This window comes from Athene noctua, chromosome 14, assembly GCF_965140245.1.
Source record: "Athene noctua chromosome 14, bAthNoc1.hap1.1, whole genome shotgun sequence".
NCBI classification, from domain to species: domain Eukaryota; kingdom Metazoa; phylum Chordata; class Aves; order Strigiformes; family Strigidae; genus Athene; species Athene noctua.
In genome coordinates this window covers 12,013,457-12,038,183 of record NC_134050.1, presented here as the reverse complement: position 1 = coordinate 12,038,183, position 24,727 = coordinate 12,013,457, and the positions used below count along the sequence as shown (strand labels likewise).

At 49.7% G+C, this 24,727-nt stretch overlaps 2 protein-coding genes across 4 annotated transcripts in view; one reads left to right on the top strand and one right to left on the bottom strand.

The window, feature by feature from the left end:
• Positions 1–8,293, bottom strand: part of IGHMBP2 (immunoglobulin mu DNA binding protein 2) — a 41,520-nt gene extending 33,227 nt beyond the window's left edge. For both annotated transcript variants that reach the window (XM_074918238.1, XM_074918237.1), the window contains exons 1-4: positions 8,209–8,293; positions 6,525–6,694; positions 5,642–5,834; positions 4,842–4,939 (exon numbers count right to left, since the gene is read on the bottom strand). In XM_074918238.1, the coding sequence (XP_074774339.1) occupies positions 4,842–4,939; positions 5,642–5,834; positions 6,525–6,694; positions 8,209–8,282 (535 nt within the window). In that variant the 5' untranslated portion in view covers positions 8,283–8,293. The remainder of the gene's footprint in view (positions 1–4,841; positions 4,940–5,641; positions 5,835–6,524; positions 6,695–8,208) is intronic.
• Positions 8,294–8,327: 34 nt separating this feature from the next.
• MRPL21 (mitochondrial ribosomal protein L21) lies at positions 8,328–24,701 on the top strand. 2 transcript variants are annotated; one of them, XM_074918245.1, is made up of 7 exons: positions 8,328–8,387; positions 10,143–10,203; positions 14,053–14,138; positions 17,129–17,292; positions 18,779–18,831; positions 23,731–23,834; positions 24,467–24,701. In XM_074918245.1, the coding sequence occupies exons 1-7, from the start codon at positions 8,351–8,353 to the stop codon at positions 24,529–24,531; spliced, it is 570 nt and encodes a 189-aa protein (XP_074774346.1). In that variant the 5' UTR covers positions 8,328–8,350; the 3' UTR covers positions 24,532–24,701. The 2 variants fall into 2 exon arrangements, with proteins under 2 accessions (XP_074774346.1, XP_074774347.1); XM_074918246.1 differs by lacking the exons at positions 23,731–23,834; positions 24,467–24,701 and adding an exon at positions 20,209–23,718.
• Positions 24,702–24,727: the final 26 nt, after the last annotated feature.

Sequence of the window (24,727 nt, the reverse complement as noted above, 5' to 3'; positions counted from 1 at the left end):
GAACCCCTGCTGTCAGGAGCAGGACAGGATTCCTCCAAGGAGATTTCTGGTGTGGAACCTCGAAGTACTTGTGGGCCACGAGAGCAGGTTAAAGTGGAAGAGCCAAGCATAGCTTTTCTCATGTGTGGGCTTCTGGATTTTGTTTGCCAGAGAGTCCAACAAGAGCAGAAATCTGTTCAGATCAGAGTTTGCCTTTAGAAATTTGTTCTCCCACTTTCTGGAGGCAGCAAGGTAAGGGGTGGCAATGCTTTGTGGTGGGGACCAGTCCCATCCTTAGCTGCAGAGCCGACTGACCCAATGGCGATACCTTCATGTGCTTCTTTCAACCACTCCATAGGTTATTCTCCCCACAGCCTGTCTAGTGTTTTGTGTTATGCCAAGGATATTTATGCTGAGTTGTATTTTTAAGTGTTTTGGAAGAACATGGGCTCTGATGTGCAGTGCTACAGGTAATGCCTCAAACCTGCACACAGTCCCAGCAGCTCAGGGGGAGGTGAAAAGCCCAGAGTCAGTGCACCACCCCAGCGAATACGGTGCTGGCCATACAAGGGGTGTAGGCTGGTGAGAGTGCACTGACACTTGCTGTCATCCCCAGCAGTGTTCCAGTCATGCCCTTTGTGTAGGAGGGACAGCCCCTGCAGAGCCCAGCCACCTCCTGTCTGATGGGGAGCCACCGGCTTTCTGAATCAAACCTCAAGGCCCCAGCTGTCCCTCATGGCTCAGACCCCAAAACATTTACCAGGCCTGGCCCTGCTCAACCCTGAGCCCAAACATCCTGGCTAGACCCCAGGGGGGCAACCCCAGCAGTGCTGTGAGAACCCACCAGCTGTGAGATTTCCTGTGAAGACCATGGGATGAGAAGGTTGGTACAAACTCGTTTCAGGCTTCTCAGGGTGAAAAACCTGGCGTTTTTTTCCGCAATTACAGACAACCACCTTAAACAAGCCCACTCCCCAAACCGTGCTCCAGGACACTGTTCCAGTGGGAGTCATGCCTGTGCCCGTTGCTACGGGGAAGGATTCATCCCCAGACCAGGATTTTCCTTACACCGTGGGAAAAGCTGTATCCAAATCAGCACAGCAGCTCACTGGCTGTCAGGCACTGGGTGAAAGGGCACTGCTTTTGTCACTACTTCCCTTCTGGATGTACTGGTGGTTCTTGAGCAGCCAGTATCACACGCTGGGCAGACGCCAGCAGCTGCTGACTACTTCAGACCCGTGTTTCCATTGCTTTTATCAGACTCCTTGGCAACCTAAAGGGTTGGTGACTGGATTCAGGCACCCTCCCGGGATCTGTATTCACAGATCCACCAGGCGCAGTGTGTGGCAGCCTGCTGTGACCCGGTCAGAGCTGTGATCCAGTCCTGAGGAGATCACAGCACAGCAAAAAATAAGCAACTAAAAGCTGTTTACCAGACAGGCCACAAGGCTAATGTAACGTTCTCTGCATATGCCCTAAAGAGACCCTGGATAACCAACCCTTTGGAAAATAAAAACCGCAGCTGCTTTCCCCTTTTCCCTCCAGGTTACAAGGCTCCACGCTGGCAAACAGCCCCCAGCAGAGCAGAGGATGGCACTGAGACTCCATGAGTGTTGCTGCTGGAAGGAGCCACCGCATCTCGCACTCCCCGGTACCAGTGAGTGTTCTGCCTGTCGACTCTGCACTGCAGCCTGTGTACCCACAGTGCTCTGCAGGCCACACAGCTTGCATACACTTGCTCTCCAGCTGTTGCCCTTCCAGTTCTCAGCCCCATAGCACCTGCAGACCAGGTTATAACTGATTTGATATCAAGTCCTTTATGAAAATGCACAGTGGTATCAGAACCCACCTAAAAGCTCCCACACTTACAAAATGAGGCTTCTGATTTTTTTTCCCACACTTAAGAAATTAGATTTAGGATTCTTCTGCTGCACATATTGTTTTCTGAAGCCTATTCTGCCCTTGGGAGAACACCCTTGAACATCCAGGCATAGAGCTGCGCACTTATGATTTCCACTGACCCTTTTACTTCTCCAACTCCCCATACTTTGGTTCTTCCTCACCGTTTGTACAGAAGAGTGACACGTTTCCCCTCTAGGTAGGGATCTCATTTACTCCGGGCCTTCCTCTTCCCCTGCACAGAGGCTTTTCCTGTGGGCAGGTGTTTATGTGGTCTCCCTCCTACCCCAGCTTTCTGGGCTTCTGATCAAAGTGGAACTTATATTGCCTCCTGGAATAGCGTTAACACAGACGTGTGTCTAGACAGGCAGCTTTGAGATGTACAGAACTTAATAAGCCTGAGACTCCTGATGGGTTCGTTTCAAATCAGATAATGGGTGGTATGAGACAGATACAGGGAAGCATCGCCCCAAGAAACCATGCTAAAAGATGCGTGGTCATGAAAGGAGATACTGTGTCATGAAGGAGAACCAGCCTAAAATGCTGTGAGGTTTTTCTATCCTTCCACGTCAGAGCATGCCTCTGGGAAACTCTCACTGCCTTTCACAGACACCTCACACGTCTGTGAGTTTCTCTACCATCTGCAGGGACACATCCTGGTGTCCCGCAGTGTTTGGGACACCCGGGGAACTGCACCTGCCATCCTGAGAGAGACAGGATTCATCCAGCCAGCTGCTGAGTGCCCTCCCCTTCAACTCGGGGGGAGGCTGGCACTTCATGGCACCTTGCTGGACCTATTTAAAGTTACAGTCATTATTATTTAATTCCTAGCTAGTGTAACATCTTCCTAGTAGGGGAGAAAGGAGCTATAGAGGGAGGAGGTAAATGGAAGGTCCTTCCACCCTGCCAGAGCATTTTGCTGTTCTCAGGTGATACGCTGCCTCCTCAGATTGCAGCTCCTCTGTTCGAATGGGGCTGAACATTTCTATCAATCAATATTCTCAGTGTTGAAGATTCATCTCTGTGCTTAGTTTGGCACATTTGAGCAATTTGGTGAAAAGGAATTTTTTCTCCATTAGAGAGGCAGTTCTGCTACCACAAGGGAAAAAGCAGAGTTGGAGCTGCTAAGAAAGTTGGTTCATTAAAATTTAATTCTTTTATCTAATATTAAAAACCTGAGTGCACCAAGGTCCCTAGGTAGCCAGGAGGCTAAGAGGTTTGACTCAGACTAAGCTCAGAGCTTAGAACTACAGAGATATGACTCACACTAACATTATTCTTCGTCCTTGGTATATCGTCCCGCAGCCCAGCCCAAAGGTGTGCCACAGGGAACAGTGGTGTGTGTGAGAGGTGAGCGCTGCAGACAGCCAGACACGGCACCCACAGCCCCAGCAGAGCTGCAGCAGTGAGGACAGAGCACCAGGAGCTGTGGTGGCGAGGAGAGCGAGCAGAAGCCTGGCCAGCAAGGAGGCAGGCAGGGCTGGATGGCAGCACACTGCCCAGCAGCAAGAGGAGAGAGCAGAGCGTGCGACGCGGCTTGGGTAGAGGCTGCCAGCCCCATCCTGCTAGGCAGCCTAAGCCTCCCCCTGCCTGCCTCTCCCGAGTTCTGCAGCCCAGGCGATATTCTGCTTCTGTCGAGGGATAACACTCATTAGCCGTTGCTGAGCGCTCGGCTATTCTGCTGATCAGAGGCTTTGGTTTCCCCATGGTTTCTCTGAAAGGGAAAGCTGTGTAATTTCAACTTTCGTTTTTCAAAAGACTCACATCAAAGAAGATCTGAGTAAAAGGGGATTCTACTTCTACGCAATTTTTTTTGACAGCTGTTGGTAAAACCAAGTTGCAAGATTTTAAGTATCTGATGAAACCAAAGCAGCATGTGCATCTCCAACTTGACTGAACACATTCAGAAGGCTGTAAAAATAAAAATACAAGTGTTCCCATGCTGCTTCAAACTGCAGTAGTTCCACAGTCGCTTAATTCCCATGAAGTCCAAGTTATTGGATTTTCAATAGAGAAGCAGCGCTGGCAGCTTGTGATCTTTGAAGTTTATGGATGGGATTGGGGCAGGAAGCAAATAAGAAATGCCTCATAAACTCAATCGAATTTCAGACTCATGAATGTGTGCAAACAAATTCCCCCATCACAAATCCTGCCTGGTTTATGCCAGAATTCAGCTTTACTTGGAACACACTGAGAGAAGTGAGCATTAGCTGGCTGAACAGTCTCCTGCAGTGATGACAAGGGTCTTTACGTGAGCGAAGTGTGTCCAATGACCCACAGACCAGTATGGAAGGTCAGTGTTTGATGTTGCCAGCTGCAACACCACCTATTATGTGCATTCAATACTCAGGTCTTTCCTGGAGCAAAGTAAGCTGCACGTTTGGTATGGATAAAAACTTCACAGAGTTATTTGTGTTCCCATGAGCAATTTCAAAAAATGGGTCTTGACCTAAGAGACCACAAGTGCCCTTCCCAGCTGGTCAGCCCCCGAGACAGGACTGGGAGAACTGGAAGGGGAGTGCGGCAGCACAGTGTGGGAAACACTGGCACAGGCATCACTTAGGGCTCTGGCTCTTTGCCTATCGGCTGTTAACATCTGAGGAGGTAAGCATCCTCCTTCCCAGGCAGAGATGGAGTGCAGAACCCGTGTCCTGTTGGTAGGAAACTTCAGAGTGAAGATATCCCCCTCCCCTTCCCCACAATAACTTTCCATATCTTTGCTTAAAACCACCATGAAAGCAGCAACATCGCTGCTCTCACCTGTCCACCCAAAAGAGCTCTCCATCTGCTCTCCACCTGCCTAACTCTCAGCTTCACACACCAAGGCAGACTAAAACCAGTGCCAGGCTTCGTGTATGTGCTTGGCTGTGGAGGTCCAGGGGCTCTGACCCTAAGGATGCAGAAAGATCAATCCAGCACCAGCCACCAGTCTGGTATAAAATCTTACAAAGAAGCATCCTTACTTGTTTCACTGAATGCACTTGGATCAGAAGAAAAGAAGAGGACGTCGATCAAGTCAGAGGCTGGACCACCATGATACTGCTTCAGTGAATTTAGAGCTCTGTTGAAGAAGAAAATAGCCAGGTTAGATGCACAGCAGGAATTCCTTCAGAGATCCCTGCGCACCTTAGGGCCCAGTGACAGAAGACTGCGGGCACAGATTCAACTCTTCTGAAGCTGCAAATGTGATTCCACAACAGACTAATCATCATTGCTGCATCCCCCAACCCTCACACACACACCCCTTACACTGCTCAGGCTTCCACTTCCTACTGTTACTCCAGTCTGATAGAGCCAGACCCTGTGCTGAGCCTTTTCAGCACATTAATTCAGCAAAGAGCTATTCACTCCTCCTACCAGGATGGAAAAGGCTCTACACAGAATCCAGAGGGCCTGAGGCGATACAACACGGGACCAAAATATGTGGCTGAGTGTGAGATGAGGGGAGGGAGAGGGAAGAGTGGAACCATACAGCCAGCAGGTAGAGAAATCCAGGCTGTTGTGATGCTGTAGCACAACATATCCCACTGAGTTATCTCTGGGTTCCTTCAGTTAGCAGGAAAAGGCACATCTAAAAGCTGGACACCTCCAAGTGGAGCTGCTCTAGGAGTAAGGCAGGAAAGGAGAGGAACCCAGCCTAGTGAAGTAAACTCAGATCTGCCTTGAAAGAGCTATTCCAGAATAAACCTGGCAGTTTTCAACTGGCTTTTGCTGATTTCTGAGCAGAGTGACCGCAGGTGAAGTGCAACCTTGTGGCCCTTACTTTTTCAGCCTGTTGTAGGTGACGTCGTTGGCGAGTTGGAGCAGGCGGTAAGAGCCCTCCTGGTGCAGGCTCAGCAGCCCATCCCGAGACTCCTCAAAGGCAACAGTCACTGCTTTGGAGGTGATGCGTGTTACGATGCCACTGGAGAGCAGATCACCCTGCCCAGCTGAATCATAAAGGCCCACGATGTCCCCTGCAGAGACAAGTTTGAAGAGAGAGTGTGATGTGGGGCAAACATTTTGAAAATAAGCTTTTTTTGAGAAGACCAGCAGCCCAGCACAGCCCGGTGCAGACAGCAGGACCACCTACACCAACCACAGCTCCAGCACCGTGTTTCCCACAAGGGCAGAATTTGCGCCAAGCCCATAAAGAAGGAGAATATCCTTCTCCCAGCTGACAGAGAGCACGCAGAAAGGGAGCAAGAGGACAATGAACAGAGAGAAGACACCAGACAGCAACCAACCAGCTGCCTTCAGACCTCTGCAGGTCTTGGGGTAGAGACCAACAGTGCTCCCCATAGCCAGAGCTGCTCAGAAAGCCAATAGGCTTTCAAACAGACCTGGGGAGAAACCGCCTTCTCTGAACTCTGAGACAAGCTGTTTCACATCCAAGAGACCAAGGCTTTGTTTTATTGATTCAGGAGGAAGAAAGCCAGCTCTTTATCACTGGCACTATTTCCTAGTGCAACATACATGTCTGTAACAAGCCAAGGGAAAAAGGGACTGTTTTTCTCTAAATTTATCCTGTAGCCGTAACATTTTCTCCCTTTCTTTTTTGCATCGATTGCTCAGACATTACAAATGTCACATTAGAAAGCTGTTAGGACAAAGACATTGCTCATCTATCACTTTACCTACTTCGCACCAACAGAGATATCACTCACCAGGCCCGAAGCTGTTATAGGGCAGCTCAGCATCTGAATCATGTTTCCTAGGCTGGAAGGTCACAAGCAGCCGTCCGTAGAGGCCGGTTCTCTGGCTGGCAGCTTGGAGTTTCAGCAAGCAGACGCCTCTGCGCTGCAGCTCCTTCAGGGAGACACTTTCCTGCCATGCCCTGGAAACCACACACAGGTGTGAAAACATTTGCTGGACTGAAACTGAGGTTCAAAGCTTCAAAAAAACATCCAGGAAAAGACAGGGAGAGAAGATGGAAAAGAAGGGGAAGGATGATGGTGACAGAGACGTTAGCTTGTTGAAGGGCTGGCTTATGTGATCACTTTGTAGTGATCTAACTAGACTGGCTTCCACAGGCTTATTCTGAGAAATGCGGCGATGCTTAGAGCCTGGAGAAGAGGAACATCTGTTTCTGTGTATTTTCCTCTCTCCTGTCTGGGTGTGAAAAGAAAGGGCCTACCTGGTTACCCATGTCCCAGGAAAGAACAACCCGAGTTTTCTCCTACCATACATAAGCGCTAAAAGGGAAGATTTCCCATTTTCTACATGAAGTTGCACCACCCTCTACACCGTGTGGTGTCTGCACGGGAAGAGGAGCGGGTGCCTGGCCCAGCCTTGCAGGGCTGCTTGTCCAGCCTACGAGGGCCCGTGGCACAGCAGAGTGCTGTCCTTGGGGGCCAACGCATGCTGCAGCCCCTGTGTTTGCTCCACACTCTCACTTGGGGCTGGGGGGGGTGTCTTTATTTTTGTATAGATCAAAACAAAAACTCCCCCAGGTTTATTCTCTGTAGTCCCCCAGCTTGGTTTGTTTCTGTAGGTTGGTCTGTAGGGAGCTGAAGTGTCAGGGAACTCTGGGCAGCGGTGGAATGACCTTGTCCTGTCTCCCGGCACCCTCCATCCTCGGGGCTGGGTAAGGCCAGGCCTCACTGGCACCCAAAATGGGGGTGTCTGCACCTCCAATGTGGCCTCACACAACCTGGGGACATCTGGTGCTGCCCCCACCTTCCTTGGCCCCATGAGTCCATGTGAGTCAGGTGGGGTTTGATTTCAGCTTGAGCCCAGGGGCAGGAGGGCAGAGCTGGGGGGGGGGGGTGTCTGGGGGAGGAGAAAGGGAGCCCCAAAATGTTGCTGATATGAGCTTGGATCTTATAGGTGACCGACCTATATAGGCTGACCCTAAAGGGTAAGTGTTGGAGGAATTCCTACAGGGATGAGCTGCTCCTATAGGGGTGAGGCCAGGAAGGTTCCCACGGATTAGAGCAGGCCCCACAGGGTGGGTTCCCTACCGGGATGTGCTGGTTATACAGGAGTAAGTGCAGCAGCATTTCCTTTAGGTGACAGCAGGTTTCCCACAGGTGATGGGGGGTCCTACAGGAGTCAGCCCGGTTTCTTATAGGTGACAGCAAATTCCTCAGAGGTCTGTCTGTCAGCATTTCCCATACGTGACAGCAGGTCCCGGGTGGGGGGGGGGGGGGGTCGGTCCAACAGCGTTTCCTATAGGTGACAGCAGGCCCTACAGGGGTGTCGGCAGGGTTTCCCATAGGAATAGCAGGTCCCAGAGGGGATCCATCAGCGTTTGCCGCGGGTGAGAACCGGCCCCGCCGGGCTCGGTGCGCGAGGGCTGCTATAGGTGACAGCAGTCTCTACAGGGACACTGGCCCGGCCCGGCGGTACCTGCTCTCGGCGAGCTCGGCCTCCCGCTCCTCCCGCAGCAGCTCCAGGTGCCGCTCCGCCGCCTCCGCCGCCATGGCCCTGACCCCGCCCCCTGACCCCGCCGGGCACTTCCGCTTCCGGGGCGGGGCCGCGGGTCACCGCGATGGCGGCGGCGGCAGCGGCCCGGCGGCGGGCGGCAGGTGAGGAGGGACGAGACGCTCCGAGCTCCGCTCCGGCCGGGGGAGGGAAGGACGGGGGTGGCGGAGCGAACGACGCGGCCCGGCCGCTCCGCGGCCTCCTCGGGGGGCTGGGCTGGGGGTCCGGCCCCTCCGCGGGCCCAGCGAGCCCCCGCGGCCTCCCCTCGCAGGGCAGGTGCTCCAGCCCCCGGCCGGCCTGTGGCCTCCGGGTGAGCTCCGGAGCTCTCCCCGTGCGGGAAAGCTGCGGAGGTGAAAGGGGCGCGAGAGGAGAGAGCCGGGACTTCACCAGCATCGGCCTCGGAGCAGCCGGAAAGGTTGGGGGAGAGGGAGGAAGAAATGTTAACAAATAGGAGAATCGACTTTATACACTTTTTTTTAGCTTAGTATGAACCTTTTATCAAAGTCCAGGGGATGAGGGGGGCGTAGGCACTCCATCAACCTCCTCCCTTCCTTGCCGGGCTGGGAAGCTGGTAGGGTGTTTGTGGTGGGGGCAGGATGGGGGTCTCCGGGGCCCTGGCTTCACATCGGGGTTTGGTTTCTGTGTCAGGTGAGTGTAATCTTGGTGAACTGTGGCTTCTGCAAGTAGAGTGATTAAGTAAGTTTGGCTTTAAGAGGTCTTGCTAGTCCCTTGTATCAGTCACACTTTGGATGGTGAGTGAGAAGGGGAATATTCCTGCAGAGCAGCTGTGCACAGTCTGACTTTTAATTAAGCACCTTGTTCCGGAAAGGGGATTGTTATCCCTGAGGTAACATGGGGATAAATCCCTGAGTGTGTGGGTTTTTGGCCTTCATCTCCTTTTGCTAATTAACCATGTGTGTGGGCCCAGCTCCTTTCCAAAAAATGCTGAAGCTACACTCGAAGTGTAATTTAAGTTGTAGTAAACCACTCGTCCTCTGAAGATTTGTGTACTGGAATGGTAACACAGTTGAGCGTTTCGGTGAACGCTAGCTCCTGTGTAGGTAGCTCTGAAAAGCTGAATTCCCATCTTCTGTTGCTGTGACTTGTTCAGCTGCATAGCTCCTCCACTCCCCTTCTCTAGAAGGAAGAGGCACGTCTGGGATGGTGAAAAGCCAGGCACAGGAGTGTCAGACCCAAATCTGCTGAATCTGCCCTGCTTCTCCAGTTCACTGTGTTTCACCTGGCATCGCAGTGTCTGCTTGGGAGCTACAGGGCCAGTGAGTGGCTGGCAATGCTCCTTGTCTTCCTCCTCTCTGTGGAGTGAAGCTTTGTCAGGCTTAGCAGAAGTTGCTGAGAATCACCTGGTAAATGTTGTGTAATAGCTCCCCTCTCTGTTTTGGAGGGCGCAGAGGGCTGGAAATTATCCTTGTAGCAGCACCAGTGAGTGCTCAGAATTAAGAGAGTGCAGCACAGTGTTCTTCAGACCACCTCTTCCTCCCCTCTGCCTTGTGGTCATGTTGTTTTCCAAGAGGTAGGATGCTCTGGGTGTAACCACATCCAATTGTTGTCTTGCTGCAAGTGTCACTCGAGGTAAGTGTGCTTGCAGTGGGAGGCCTTCCTTGTGCTCTCTTGCAATGCTCACACAACTGATGGGTCCTTTCTCTTACCAGGTGACTTGTTTTGCTCCCTGCCTCATCTTTGCCTGTCATGATAAAACTGAACAAAGCTTTTACAGGCAGAAAAGCGGTACCACAAAGCTAACCAGCACTGTGACACTTGCTGTAGTGCTGCCTCACCAGGGACTAAAAGCCCAGCAGTTGCTGCTTATTTTTAATTATTTTTCTCTCTCTCCCTTTTAGCCTTCTTGCTTTCATCTGCGGTTCGGCACCAGAGTTCCCAGAGCACGTCACTGCAGCAAGGGTAATGTCACATGAGTTTCTGCTTTGCTTTTTGACCTTGAAATGCTGACTTTCTTGAGTGGGGAGGGCAGATGTTTTTTCCTTTGGAAAGGCTTATCTGACCCTTTTGCCAGTCTGTCGCTTCCCAGTGAGTTTTGGACTCTGCCTACCTCCAGTCACCTTTGCCAGAAAGATGCTTTGGCTGATTTGTGAAATTAAGCAGCTAGAGACAGGTAATTAGATCATCCAATGAGAAAAGGGCTGTGGTGTGGATTCAGCCTGTAGTAGACAGCAAAGAAGCCACTCAAGTTCTTGACTGCAGGAGGGGTTTCAGCTGACCCCATCTTTTCAGGTGCTGGTAGCCTGCTCCTCAGGTAAGGTTCATCTCTGATATCTGATAAATACTGAACATGTGCTGCAGTCTTCATAAAATGGGATTTACAGCCCAAGCACCACAGGACACCGGGCCAGGAAACCTTCAGGCTTCATTTGTTTTAGCACTTTGAGAGCTGCTTGCTCCTGTATTTTATTTCCTCGGCTGGGATCTTGCAAGACAGAGCTGCAGGTGGTGCTGCTGCTTGCCTTAACCAGGAGGGGACACTGCAGAAATGGAGAACTGCGAGCAGCAGCATCGGGATGGAAAATGCCAAGATTGACTCCTTCCCTCTGTGCTGCTGAAGGGTGCGGGAGTGGCCTCTGCCCGCTGCTCCTTGACTGCGTGGGAACAGGGTTTGGATCTCTGCCTCCGTGACACAGCACCTGATGTTACCGCTAAACCCACAGCAGACCCACGAAGCCGTGGTGCTTGTGGTTATGTACTTCCTCATTGGTGCTTTGAGCTTCTGCTAAACTAAAGCCCTTTGACAGGTATTGCTGGGCATTACAGAGTGAACCGATCAAACGCAACTGCTCTGGTGTTAATTTTGCCATCTTTTGCTAACACCTGATGTTTTTTTCTGTAAGGCAGTTGGCGCATCCTGTGTTATTTACAAAAAACCTGGATCTCCACGCACAGGGAAATCTGAACTTCCCTTTCTGATGGGGACAGTCTTTACTGAGCAGCAGCCTTCTCTTCAAATTTCAGAAACTGCTGCCTTTCTGGTCACCTCACTGAGATCCAGGGTGTATCTCCCTCCTCCTTAAATCTAAGATTGTTTCTGTGGTATTGTAGATCCTTGCTTAATAACCTGGTGCCCTTTGGTCATGTGTCTCTTTCTGAGTAAAGGCATTTGGGACCTCTCAGGAGAAGCTCCGAGTGCCACAGGATGGGCCTCTTACCTCCTCCCCTGCCTCCTGGGCCACCTACCATGGTTCTGATGAAAGCACTGCCTGTGCAAAGCACTGTCGCTGCTTAGAGGGGTGCTTTTCTCCCCAGTTCTTTGGGAACAAATCAATAGGTTTTGTAACTGCCTGTTATGCAGGGATGTAAACAACTGCCTCTGGTCCTCCTTGTTGACGCTCCCTGTCCAAGAGATCTTGAAAAACAGCTAATTATAAGCAAGTGGCATTTGCATTTTTTCTGCTCAGACTCACACTGTGAGTATCACGTAGTGTTTCATTTTCGAATTAACACCCTGTGGCACATTTGAACAGCATTAATTGCTGTTCAGCTCTGATGTTTTAAGCGGGGTTCTCATGATTTAGTGCTGCCTGTGCCACTGTCAAGAACGACAGTGCATGTGCACAAAGACCTGCAGTATTGACTGCAGGGCTTGAGGCAGGTGGGAATAGTTTGGTTTGGAGGCAGAGGATCCCCCCCCCAGTGATAATCCTGAGAAAAGCAGACAGAATTCCCCATGGCAGCTAATGAGAACATATTGCTGGCTGCTTGCTGGAACGCCCCTGGCAGTTTTCAGGCATTTGTTCTGTATCCCTGTGTAGCCCGCTTGCCTTCAGCCACTGCTTTATTCACTGAACTGAAGGTGTCTCGTGTTGTGGCAGCCACAGACCCTTTTCAGTAAGTAGGGGAGCAGCATCTAAGCATAGAAAGTCGAGCAGACTTCAGGTAAGTTCTCTGCAGAGAACCAGTCATGTGGGTGCTGGTGCAGTTTGAGCTGTGGTTGCTGCCATGAAGGTATCGGTACTCGCTAATCCTACAGAGACGCGTTGTGATGCTTGGGAGGCCACTGCCCTGGTCACCAGGAAGGTCTTCAGGGACTGACACAACATCTTGAAACAGCAAGGCTCTTGCCTCACTGGTACAGTTGCAGTGTTTGGAAGAGATATTGTTAAAGTAGTTCTCTGTCACAACAGTGGAAGCTGCCCTTTCAGGAAGAATAAGGATTTAATTTGCACCTTTTAGCAAAATATCTTGGCACTCAGAATCATCATGAGGAACGGTGCTTGTGCTTGGCTGGCTGTGGAATGGTGCATACTCCCACTGCCTTCCATGGTCAGCCTGAACTGAGAGGCATGGGACTGGGAAGCCTTGTTAGGGGTCTCTGCCAGTCCTTCCCCAGTGTGGTGGTGTGGCTTGGAGGCAGACACGGTTAGGGCACAGAAGAGGTTTCTGGGCTAAATGTTTGTGGTGTTAAATGCTGAATGGCACCGGGGGTGGGAGAAGCTGTTGTTACTGCCATTCAGGGAACGCAGCTGTAAGTGACAAAAGAAGAGCAGCCTCATAACTCCTGTAAAGAACCCAGCTGTGGTCTTAAGTCTCTCTAAACCATCTATTTAACAGAGAAGAGCTTCAAAAAATAGAGGAAAAAAGGATGGCTGTGAGTCATTCGTGTGTAGCGCTCAAGGCTGGCTGAGGGCGCATTAGCCCTTCTTCCCCATCAAAGGCACGTTGCCTCCCCAGATGCTCCCTGCTGTCGGGTAACTTCAGGGCTTTGTACTCGCTGCTGAAGGGCGCTGAGGAGCCTTAACGTGTTCAGCCTCTCAGCTGTGTTGGAGGTAACTTGTGTTTATACCTGGAAAAGCTTAACAAGAGCCTTTTAGATAAAACTCAGGTGTAAGCAAGGCTTGAGGTAGGTCTGTCTCCATTGGAGTTGGTGACAAAATTCAGGTCTGTAAAAACAAGATGGTGGAAAGTCACCGGTGGCCACTGGGCTTGATCACCACTAGCACATCTAGCTGCTGATCTCAACATCAGGAACAAGCAATAACCTAGTCTGGGTTGATTTTCAGTTAATCTTCAATCTGTTTTTGCACTCTTCCTTTGTTTCAAACTGCTTCCACTTCAGAGTGTTACTTGGGAGTAAAAAAAAAAAAAATCTATTACCCCATAGTGAAGTTTATGATAGGGTGGGACTAAAGCAAACCAACCACTGAGGCATTTATTCCTTTTCCTTAAAATTTACTGCAATTCATGGGGGACCTAAACAATGCTAAGCCCTGGGAACAGCGACTGTGTTTGGTGGAGCGTTTGCAGGTTGAACTCAGAAATGAGACCAGGTGTTTTCTGCATGTTTTTAAACAGCCTTCTGGTAGGGGCTGCAGCTTCAGCACTTCCACAGCATTTCTTGTCCTACTGGAGTGCTTTTGCCAGGCATTGGGAGGGGAAGGTCTGGGGACTTGCCATGGCCAATGTCCTCCCTTGGTTTAAGGCCTAGGGAGGTAATATGGCTTTGCACTGCCTGTCACCCTCTGTCCCTAACACTTGAGACTGGAATGGAAAATCTCTCCTTGCTCATGAGCCTCTACAAGGCAAAACATGGTCTGTTGGAAATTGCTTTCCAGCCCAAGTGGGCTTTGGGTCGACTCTTTCAAACGGACAAATCATTAAGTCTCCTGTACAGCTTCTGCTCCCTAGTCAAAAACCCCTGTCTACTCCACCTCCAGCTGCTTTTACTTTTTTTCCTCTCTTCATGTTTCACATCGCTTGACAATATTTGTTTGCCACAAGTGAATCTCACGTTATCGTTCACAGACTTGTTGCCAAAACATCTCTGAGTTCACCCCCGTGGCCTGAAGTGAAACTTCCAGATCCTGTAGAAGAAGCGAAGTATCATGCAGGTAAAGTTTTTCAGTCTCCAAGTGGAGAGGAGCACTCCAGTGTTATCACTGGTGGCCTGACTGAGCATTCATAAATGTCTTCAATGACTGGAGCTAGTTTTTGTTCTTTGAGATTTTTGTCTCATTTCTGGCATGTGTTAGTGTCACTGGATTTGTGCTGCAGCTGCTGCTGTTGGGAGATTTGGGTGGAATATGACGTCTCCTTCATTTATGACGGCTGGTAACACTCCCAGAGCAGTCTTATCTGATGGGGTGTGTTGCTTTCTGAAGCATGAAACAAGCCTTTTGGATAAGAGAAAACAATTATTTTTCTTTTAATGGATAAATCAAAAAGCTAAAGCAAACATAAGCAGTTGGATGGTGGGCACGTCAGGGAGCTGGTGTATTTTGGTGCATCAAACAGAACACGAGAGCCAACAAAGCAGTTGGATGGTGGGCACATGGCAGAGCTGCAGAGGTGTGACAGAAGGCAGCGAGCAGCTGGGAAGTGACATGGTGTTAGTGAAGACATTCTTGTCCCCTCATCTTGTCGGATGTGGTGGGCGCAGGCAGTGGCCCTCCTGAAGGGAGCCTGTGGACTGTACAGCAGTCGGCCCCACGCTCCAGGTTGTGCCTGTAGCGCTCCAGCAGTCGTCCTCAGTGCTGAGCCTTCCCAGGACATGTCAGCCCTCCGCCTGTAGCCAGGCAGAGGTTCCCCTGGCAGCTGGGGTGTGAAAATCAAACACAGAGAAGGCGTGTGTGTCTGGCCTCCTGCTGCCCGGGTTGGGCTGCTGTCGCCCAGACCCTGCTGGGGCTGGTGCTGGGGAAGCCAACCTGGGGGGTGGTTCTCAGCACTGGCAGTAACGAGCCCCAGCGGGTGAATTGCTTTTATGGTGTGGCGGCAATTAGCAGCGTGTGCTTCGTGCAGGCAGCGAGCTCCTGGGGTTATTACCAGGCAGCCTGTCTCGTTGCGTTAGCCTCTGGGATGTCTGTGAAAGGCACCCGACTTCTCTGTGTTAGCTGGGAGAGCTGGGGGCTGAAGTAGAGGAGCTCTTTTCCAAGGATGGAGTGAGAGGAGAAAAGCTGCGTTGTGTCTGCCTTTAGCAGATAGTCTCCTGTCATCTGTGTTAATAACTGGGCGAGTGATGTGCTTTGGAGAGAGTCTCCTGCTCCAGGTCTCCTCTCTGGCTGTTTCTATTTCTGCTTTTTATCTCCTTTGCGCTCCTGGGATTGCTCAACTGACAGAGGAGCACTCTGTCCCTGAGCGTGGTTTGACCCCGGAATGAACCATAAACTGCTGGGTTTGATTTGCTGAAGCCCCGTGGGGAGCAGGGTCCCACATTCCCCCGACTGATTCACATGGGATCCTCGGGGCCACTGCCATTTCCATGCCTTGTAACCTCTTACTGTTGATGAGCTTGCCTCGTTATCTTCTGGCTGTGCTCATCCAACGCAAACAACAGCGAGAGCATTTAAATTCCGCCTTCTAGTCTCCTGCTGGCTGTGGAAACGGCCACGGATCTTTTCAGAAGGGTTGCTCCAGGGGTGCAGAGATAGAAGCCATATTAGTGATCAGATGGTGACATCACTTCATGTTTCCTGTCACCAGAGGTGTTTGGAAAAGTTATTGACAACTTCAGAGCCCAAGTACAGTGAAGAAAATGTACCTTTTTTGGTTACAAAAAGATGAGAAAGTGCAGTGGGTAGAAAGCTGAAATTTGTCAAGGAAATAACCCTTGTTAGAGCATGACTCTGCATGGGTTTTGCTAAGAGAAAATTGTAGGCCAGCGTTTTGAATTATTGACCACAGGACTACTGATACACCGAGAGCAGCAGTTTAGAGTTGGAAGAAATTTATTGTACCTGTTGTGCAATTGAGGGTGTAACGAAGGGAAGGGGTTTGTATTCTCTGCACTTTCCTTAGTGGGACAGTGTGAATCAGGGAAGAGCACACAGTGGATTTTCTTGGGACAGCAGTTCCAGCAACACAGAAACTAAACTCTTCATTATAGTAGGAACTGCACCAATTACTGCCTTGCAAATAATTTCTGTTCTCACCTCTACCTTTAATAGTTTGCATTTTCTGGGTTGAAACCTGGGACACTTTCAGAGTGTTCCTGTAAGGACTGGGGTTGGTTTGACTGGATGCTAAATTCCTGTCTGTTCCAAATGGATGTTGTTTGATTTACATTCCAAGAAAAAATTATTCAGCCAGTTCTGAGGACAATGAAGAAAATCTATTTTTCCAGTTATAAAAAAGTCACTCCTTTTCTGACCAGCTCAAGGGGATGGAAAGCTACTATTTGACAGTGGAATGACACTCATTAAGCAACACCTTTTGGTGTTCCCATAAAAAATTGGGTTTGGCTTTGCTGCTCAGGAAGCTGATCACAGAAAATGAAGTTTGTTCATGTTCAGGAGCTCATCCCTGGGATCTCGCTCGGTGGGCGTGTGCCCAGGGGAAGGGATGCTCTGGGAGGGAGTGAGGGGAAGGTCTCTCTTGGCTTTGCTGTGGGTACAGGTTCTCAGGCCAGGCTTTGTTAGTAGGCTGGAGCCCTTTTTCCTGTGTATGTTGCCAAACTCTTCCTGATGTTCCTGTGTGCCTTACACAGCCCTGGGCCTTCTGCCTTTGACTTGGACATTGAGGGGAGCTCCCCTCCAAACATGTGGACAAGTGCTCTTGTCTGGAGCTCTTTATATCTGAATACAGAGCCTTGTAGGATGCTTAAGAAATAGGCTGAGGACTCAGGTCATAGATTAGCTGCACAGTGTGTGTACTAGGTGCTTGCTTATGCATGGGTTTGCCGCAACTAAACCACAAATAGGTCATTAAGTTCACGAAAGGGAGGCTCTCACATTGTAGGAAACATCATTGCTGTTGGTCCTTGCTTAAAGATTCCTGGAAGATGAGAGTGTTGGTGGGAGAGCAGTGTGGTTGAAGGAGTTCTGAACAACTCTTCGCACCTTCCTGGGTTTTCTGCCCTGATTCCTGCCCTGCTCTTTGTCCACAGAGGTGGTACAAAAGGTGAATGAGATGATTGCGACGGGGCAGTATGGACGGCTCTTTGCTGTGGTCCACTTCGCCAGCAAGCAGTGGAAAATAACCAGTGAAGACTTGATTATGATGGACAACGTACTTGAGGCTGAATGTGGAGACCGAATCCGGATGGAAAAGGTGACGTGCCATGTTGCGTGTGCGGCCAGAGAAATTGCCTGTGAATGTTCCTTGAGACAAACCCCATAACCAGTTTTTAAAAACACATCCAGAAGACCTCCTGTTGGATCCCCTGTTCTCACTCCAGCTGTTTGCTTTGCCTTAGCTTTGTTCCCATTTCAGTTACTGTTAGTGATAATATTATTGTGATTCTGTTGAACAGGGTTGGATTGAGTCGTGCCAGACTGTTGGGAGACAAATATTTGTTGTACTAACTTCATCCAAAAAAAGAGAATTATAGTTGTTGTTTCTAGAGACGTCAACTAAAGACTGTGTTTACCTTGAGACTCGCACACCCAAAATACTTGCAGTACTCCCAGGGGGACTGTCCCTGCCGGTGCTTTGTGAAATTCTTATCGCACTGAGGCTGAGCGTGTTGGGTGGAGGGAGAGGGCTGGTGCATGGAGGGGAGAATTGCCAAGATGCAATTCAACAGTCTTAGCCCTGGTTAACTAGCAGGGACTTGTAGAGGCTTATTAATCCGAATCTGAAACGAAAGATTATGAAGTGGGATTCTGTCAGCTTAATGGTGGTTGTTAGAGCCAAGCAAGCAGTTGAGGAGAGCCAGGCAGTTGTTCTACTCAGCCACTGCTCTGAAGTCCAGTTTTGAAGCAGATTTTTAGATGTGCCTTCAACTGGCTCCTGCATCCTTGTACGCAACAGAGCGGAGTGACTGCGTGGAGTAGCCAGCTAGGAATGCAAAGGTCTATATGGGAGTGAAAAAGGTGAAAAACTTCCTAACCACCATAACCCTTTGGGAATTTTACTGGCAAGCATCTGTCTGAAACAAAAGTCAGAACAGCTTGTGACCTTTGTTGCTTCTAGCTGCTGCCGTATGATCAGCATGGGGAAGGAGGAGGTCTGCAAGGAACGCTGCCTCTTCTCACACATCCCCTGCTACCCTGCCTGGTCCTTTAGATAGGCGGGTGGTCAGAGTGCCCCAAAACAGAAGGACGAGTCCCTGGGCTGGAGAATCCCCCCCAGATGTTCATTTCCTTATTGCCCATGTCCGTGGAGGAAAGTGTTTCTCTGCCAGGATATGTAGCAGCTGCTATAAAAATCCAGTGATTTTATGAGCTGCCATTCGTTCAGATCCCACACAAGGCATGTTATTCTTCTTCCCTGTATTGCTTTTCATATCTTTTACAGCTACTGGTGAGCCAGAACGGAAAGGTTCAGTGTGTTCTGATCAACGTGGAAGATACTTCTAAAGCGAATTTTAGTAGGATAAGCTCTCCTGGAAGACTGTTAAATAAACCTGTTTCTTGCCTGGTAGCTGCTGTTCCCCACCATCCCTCTCTAGTAACAATGTCAGGTTTGAAATGGGTAAAGGTCTATTTTTAAGCAGTTTGACTCCTTTATGGTGACTGCCGAATCTGGAAGATACTGTTTGCATTTCTGCTGGGACAATGAACCAGTGATAAATGCCTTGATTTCTTTTCCGTAGGTTTTGCTGGTTGGTGCTGATGACTTCACGCTTATTGGAAGGCCGCTCCTGGGGTAAGATGCCTCACACAAGACAATTTTTGTACAGGGCTCCAACAGTCCCTGAAACTGAAGGGAAACCTGGATTTATCAGCAGTGGCTTTTTTCCCAGCCCTGTGGCTTTTGAAAGAGCTGCCAATAAAACCAGCTGATGGCTCTACTGACTCTGACCATCGCTGCAGTGCCAGGTTAGAGCAGCAATGCCCACTTCTGGGGTAACAGTGAGATATTCACATCTGTGGATCTTTTTTGCATGGTATGAGCTTTGCACAAATGAGCAGTAAATCTTGCTCTTCAACATCTTTACTCCCTTACCCTAATTTCAGTGGTACTCTTCTTGGAATAACCCAGAAATCCTTTCCCATCCCTTAATGTGACTTGGAGTTTTTTTAACCCATTTCTTTTTTCCCTTGTGTTAACACCTAGCAGGCCTTAATTTTAATTTCATGATTCCTGATTTTCCCGTCCTCCTAGTCACATAGTCCAGCAACTACAGAACTGGGGAGGAGTTTACCCTCTTGGCACCATCCCCATCCCAGTGCTGTAGTACTTGCTAGAGAACAGCTGCTCTTTCAGCCTTTGCTTTATCAAAAGGAAGTGATGTGTGGCCCAGGTGTTATAGCTCAGCTCTTAGCGCAACCCAGCAGCAGTCAGGAGCTGTTGTTTTCTCCAAGACAAGAGGTTTTAGTGGTAAAACACAAGTCAAAATAAGGTGGGTTGCAGGTGCTCAGAGTATCTGGAAGTGCTGGCTGTGATCTGGCTGCAGGCTGAACTGCACATCTGGGTCTTAGCTTGAACCGCAGCAACTTTGGCAGAGGGTGGTCAGATAAGGAGGAACTTGTCCTCTGAGAATTATTTCTTGGTGGCTTGTAGGTTCCGGGTTAGAAATACCACATGGTTTTGGATTGATTTCACTTCTGAGTGCTCTCTGTGGTACCAGAGGCTGCTGGTACTGACAAGTTAATGGTGACGTGTTTGTACAGCTGATAGCGTGGCTTCAGTCACGCTGGTGGCAACTGCCTGGGCCCCCTGGGCCAGACAGGATTTTGTGGGCTGCCAGTCCTTTTAGCAGGACTGCAGATACATCTGGGATAGCACATCATCAGGAGTCTTTGAATTACCGCCAGATATTGCACTTGTGGAAGATTTTTAGGAAGGGGAATCTCATCATTAGGACTAGAAATGTCATCTTGCAGAAATGCAGCCAAGAGTCCCGGTTCTGCCGACAGGGATATGCCATGGCAGGCAGCTCAGGAGCCCTGTTCTTTAGCTTTTGACTAGTGGCCCCAGGCTGGTTCTTTGCAACTTTCTGTTTGTGTGCTGGACTTGGGATGTGGCCCAAGACCCAGGAGCTCTGGGGTGGGAAGAAAAACAGCTCTTTGGTTCCTGCAGGTGCTCTAAGTGTGTGGAAAGTGCTGTCAGTTGCTTGAAGCAGAACAAACCTGCACGTCTGAACTTCAGTAACTTTGGCAGAGGAAGATAGTGGGAGGAGAAGGCTGACCAGACTGAAAGGCTGCTGGGGAGGTGTCATCCTCCCTCCAGCTGTGGGGAAACCTCCCAAGTCCACAGCTCCCCAGGACAGGCTGGGGAGAGGAAAGCAGAGCCCAGCATGTCACGAGCAGTGTGGCCTGCAGTTCTCTCCCATTCTCCCAGTTGTGCCCAAACCACAAACATTTTGGAGCGGAGATAAGAGGTTGGATGTGAACAAAGGCAGTTTTGTTTTTCTGTTGTTTTAAAAATAAACACATCAGTGAATGCTTGCACTGGTGTCTGCGTAAGACAATTCCTTACAGCTGCACGCCCTGTTCAGAGTTGGAGGCGGGTAGGAACTTGTCCTGTTTTGGACAGATGGTCATGTTTTAATTTTCTGTAGCAGCCAGATACCTCCCAAGATGACACTCCTCTAAAGCCTTAAAAAAAACCAGTGCAACAAAACATATCTGCGTGGCAGAGGCTATTCTGGGACCTTCTAGCTGGCTTCTACTCTGGAATCTGCTGGGAAGTAACTTGCTGTCTGGGCAACTGGCACAAGGGTGTCAGGCAGGATGCAGACGTTGTTCCCTGTTAAAGCCATACTAGAAGGGAGCGTATCCTTGGACAGGTTTGCATTTTAGGCCATCAGCTGAGTGTTCTCGGCTGTTTTAGATGTGAGGGAAATGAACGGTGCCTCAGAAAGTTTAGCTGATTTCTTGACAAAGGTTTGCTGATAGAAATTTTCTCTGCTAGATGAGCCTTGCTCTTTCTCCTGCTACCTGCCTTTTGTTTCAGTGCCTTCGGTGGAAAGGACAAAGGGCCCTGGACCTGTTCTTTTCCCAGACAGCCAGGCTGGGGTTCAGGTGCTTTCTGCAGGGAGCGAGCGAGCTTGTCACTTGGAGTTATTACCTCTGAGAGTTATGATCCTTTGGGGTTGGGGGTTGCCTGGATCTTTTTCACTGCTTAATGACAGTAGCTTTCAGCCCAACATAGATCTATGAGATTTCAGTGTGAATTTTTCTTGCCTCCTGCAAAAATCTGATAATGTGCTTTGTCATGAAATACTTTGCTGCTGAAAGCAGCAGGCCTGACAGTCTGTGTCTGACTCTGGGAAATCTGTGACCCCCTTTTTATTTTTATGGACATTCCAGTCATACCCAAAACGTTTGATAAAGATTTTTTTTTTATTTCCCTGGGCTCTTTTGCTGAGAACTTTTATGTTCATATGCATATTGCTGGCAAGTTGGTTCCTGCTGTGCTTCAGCCTTTCCACCAGCAGATCCTGGTGCTTTGTCCAACAGAGAAGGACTCACTGGGGCCCTTTGGCCTTGAACTTTGACTGGCAGAGTGGAGCCACGTGTGGATACTCAACTGTCTCAACAATACCCTTAAAGATTTGCTTGACACCATGTCAATGTCTGCAAGCAATATGGGGGGACACTTATCTACAGATCTGTGGCCGTGTTTCTCCCTTTGGCTGGATGCTGCCCAAGGCTGAAGACAGCCAGGGCGGTCCCGTGGTGAGAGCTGTGTTGGGGGTAGCTCAGCCGTGCTACTGCAAACCCTGGTTCTCCTGAGAGCCGCACAGACTTCAGTGACCGGGTCACTTCATCTGGCCTGGATGCTTTCCAGGTTTCCCATGTGATGATAGTCAGGGAGTTTCTTACGTGCTTTTATGGTCCAAGCCTGTGAGAAGTCAGGGGGAGTTTAGCTTTGCCTTTGCCCTCAGTGGGCAGGAAGCAGACACAGAAGGAATAGCTCCCTAATTGCAGTGGTAGAAGGTAGCCAACCCTGCAGCACAGGTTGCTCCCTGGTTTCTTTCCTAGAGTTGCAAAGCTGCTGTGTATCTTGGTGGTGCTGTTGGGCCCCATCACTGGGCAGAACTTCCTTCAGCTGGGGTGTCAGGGTCACCCAGTGGTCTCCTAAAATCTGGATTAATATATGTCTGTTTTCTTCTGGGCTAGACACTAAATGCAGATGTATCAGTGTTCTCCTCTGGCTGGCTGTCCCTCCTCCCTCAAGGATTCAGTCTCTGACATATATTACACCCCAGAGGGTAGATGTTCAGAGAGATGGCAAATGTCTCGACGCCTTTGGCCTCCTGGTGACCTTGCTGGAACAGTTGGGCTGGATGGGCTTCCCCCCTCTGCCCCCGCTAAGTGCAGACAGTCATTTATCAGGAAAATGTTCTTTAAATGTCTTCCGGTGGCGAAGTGAGCATGCTAATGAGTTTTTAATGGTATTCTGCAGTGATGCTCCATGGAAGAGCATCTCTTTCTCCTCCATTGTGACTGTTGATTAAAACCACACTTTCCAAAGCTTTAGTCTGGCTCTTGTCTGGAGGTGCTTGTCTTCCCAGAGAGCAGCTGTTGTGCAGACAGGTAGCTGGTCCCCCAGCGCATCCTTCAGACCACCTTGTTCTCCAGCTCTGGCATTTTTCAGATGGCAGCTGGAAATCCCAGTGCTCTTTTCCTAACTTCAATGGGACTTCTTCTTTTGAAGCTCTGCAGAAGCCCCAGGTGGACAGAGGGGTGTCTGTTGGTGAGGTGGTGTGGGGGGATGGATTGCTCTGTGATTTTGCTCACCTTTGAAGAAGTATGGGACATATTCTTCTCTTCATCTCCATCCTCAGGGAGGAAGATGTTTACTTGCTGAGAATTTCCATGTGTAGAAATGAGCTTTAGAAATATTTTGAGTCATTGAGCGGTCTCACCGCTCAGCCTGAACTCCCCCAGCTGCAGGGCAGGGAGCAGTATGTGGAATCCTCAGCAAGTCCCCAGCTTCTCTTTCAATTTGGGGTAAACAAGCAGGACAGACCAAGAGTGGGAGGCAGAAGAGAGGCATGTGGGAGGAGAAGTGATTGGCTCCAGCAGCCAATTAGCTGTGCTTCCTGCCAGAAACAGTGGGCCAGATCTCTTTCACTGAGCCTTTGCCAGGACTTATTCAGGTGAGCAAGGTGAGAAGACTGTCCTCCCGCTGTCTGTGATGCTTTATAGAAGGAGGAAGGAGTTCTGTGTTGACCAGAGGGGCCACGGGTGGGTTTACCCTGTACTGTAAACAAGGTAGGACACATCAGATGATGTGAACGTGCCGGAGGAATTTATCTCACTATAATCGTACAAGTTCCTGCAGGTTCATCTTACTACTGGCTCTGTAGGTGTTTCAGATCTTATCCCTCCCATGACAGAGAGGTGCTGCCCTGCAGACGATCACATCACTTGGCTGATCCACGTCCAACACTTCGAGGCTTTTCTCGCACCGTGAAGCCAGCAACTGGAGGGGTTGCCCTCCTTCCACCATGACTTTCTAGTTCCTGTGGCTCTGGGCTCTGTAAAGCAGAGGGGGTGTTGTCTGTATGTGGCTGCTCCTCAGAAACCTGCTCACTGATAGGAGGAGAATGTAGATAATTAAAAAGCAATACTTTAAAAATTTATTTTTAAGGAAAGATCTCGTCCGTGTGGAGGCTACTGTGGTTGAAAAGACGGAGTCGTGGCCAAAAATTAACATGCGCTTTTGGAAGAGGCACAACTATCAGCGGAAGAGAAGTAAGATGAAAGGAGCTTCCTTCCCTTCTGGTTTGTTGCTGGATCTGGGAGGGGGAGGGATCATGACACAGGGACGGTGCCTGGGGAGACTCATTCACTGTATCCCCAGGGCCCCTCCTGGCACCCCAGTGTCCCGCTGTGTCCAGAGCACAGTCGCTTGAGTTGCCCTTGCTCCAGCACCCTTTGTTAGGTGGCCTTGTGAAAGGCCTTGCTAAAAAAAAAGGTATCCTGGGGAGAAAAGTAGCAAAAAGTAGTCTTACTCTCTTTCCCAAGCCTTAAATACTGGATATGTAATCACAGGTGTTGGCAAGTCCTAACAGTATCCTGTGGCAGGCTCTCTGCCCCTTCTTGGGTATGGCAGAGAGAGAAAAGCATAACTGTTTTTTTTAATGGAATGGACGCTAAAACCTTGAGCAGGCTGCCCCAGTCCCACGGGAGCTCTGCCTGGGGCCCTGACCCATGCCGTGCCAAGGTCCATGGCCACATCTGTACCCCCTTCCCGGCAGCCATCGCACCTTGGCATGTCTTCACCTGAGGTGGCTGAGCCAGCAGGAGCCTCCTCCAAAAGGTATGCAGCAGTTCTCTGTTCTCAGCTCATCTTTTTTTTTTTCTCTCTTCTCATTCTTTTTCAGTCATCATAAACCCACAGACTGTCCTTCGGATAAACACCATAGAAATTTTCCCCTGTTTGTCATGAGTGATTGATCGGGTGTCGTGTGGCTCAGGTTTATTATTGCTTTAGGTAATTATGGAAATAAAACTGCCTTGTCATTGGAAAGTTCTGGACTTCTTGCTGTTGTTGGGAATGGAAATCTATATGTACTTTCCTTTCAAAAAGTCAAAATGAAGTCTTTTTTAAAACTATTATTTCAGCCTTGATGATGCTTATTTGT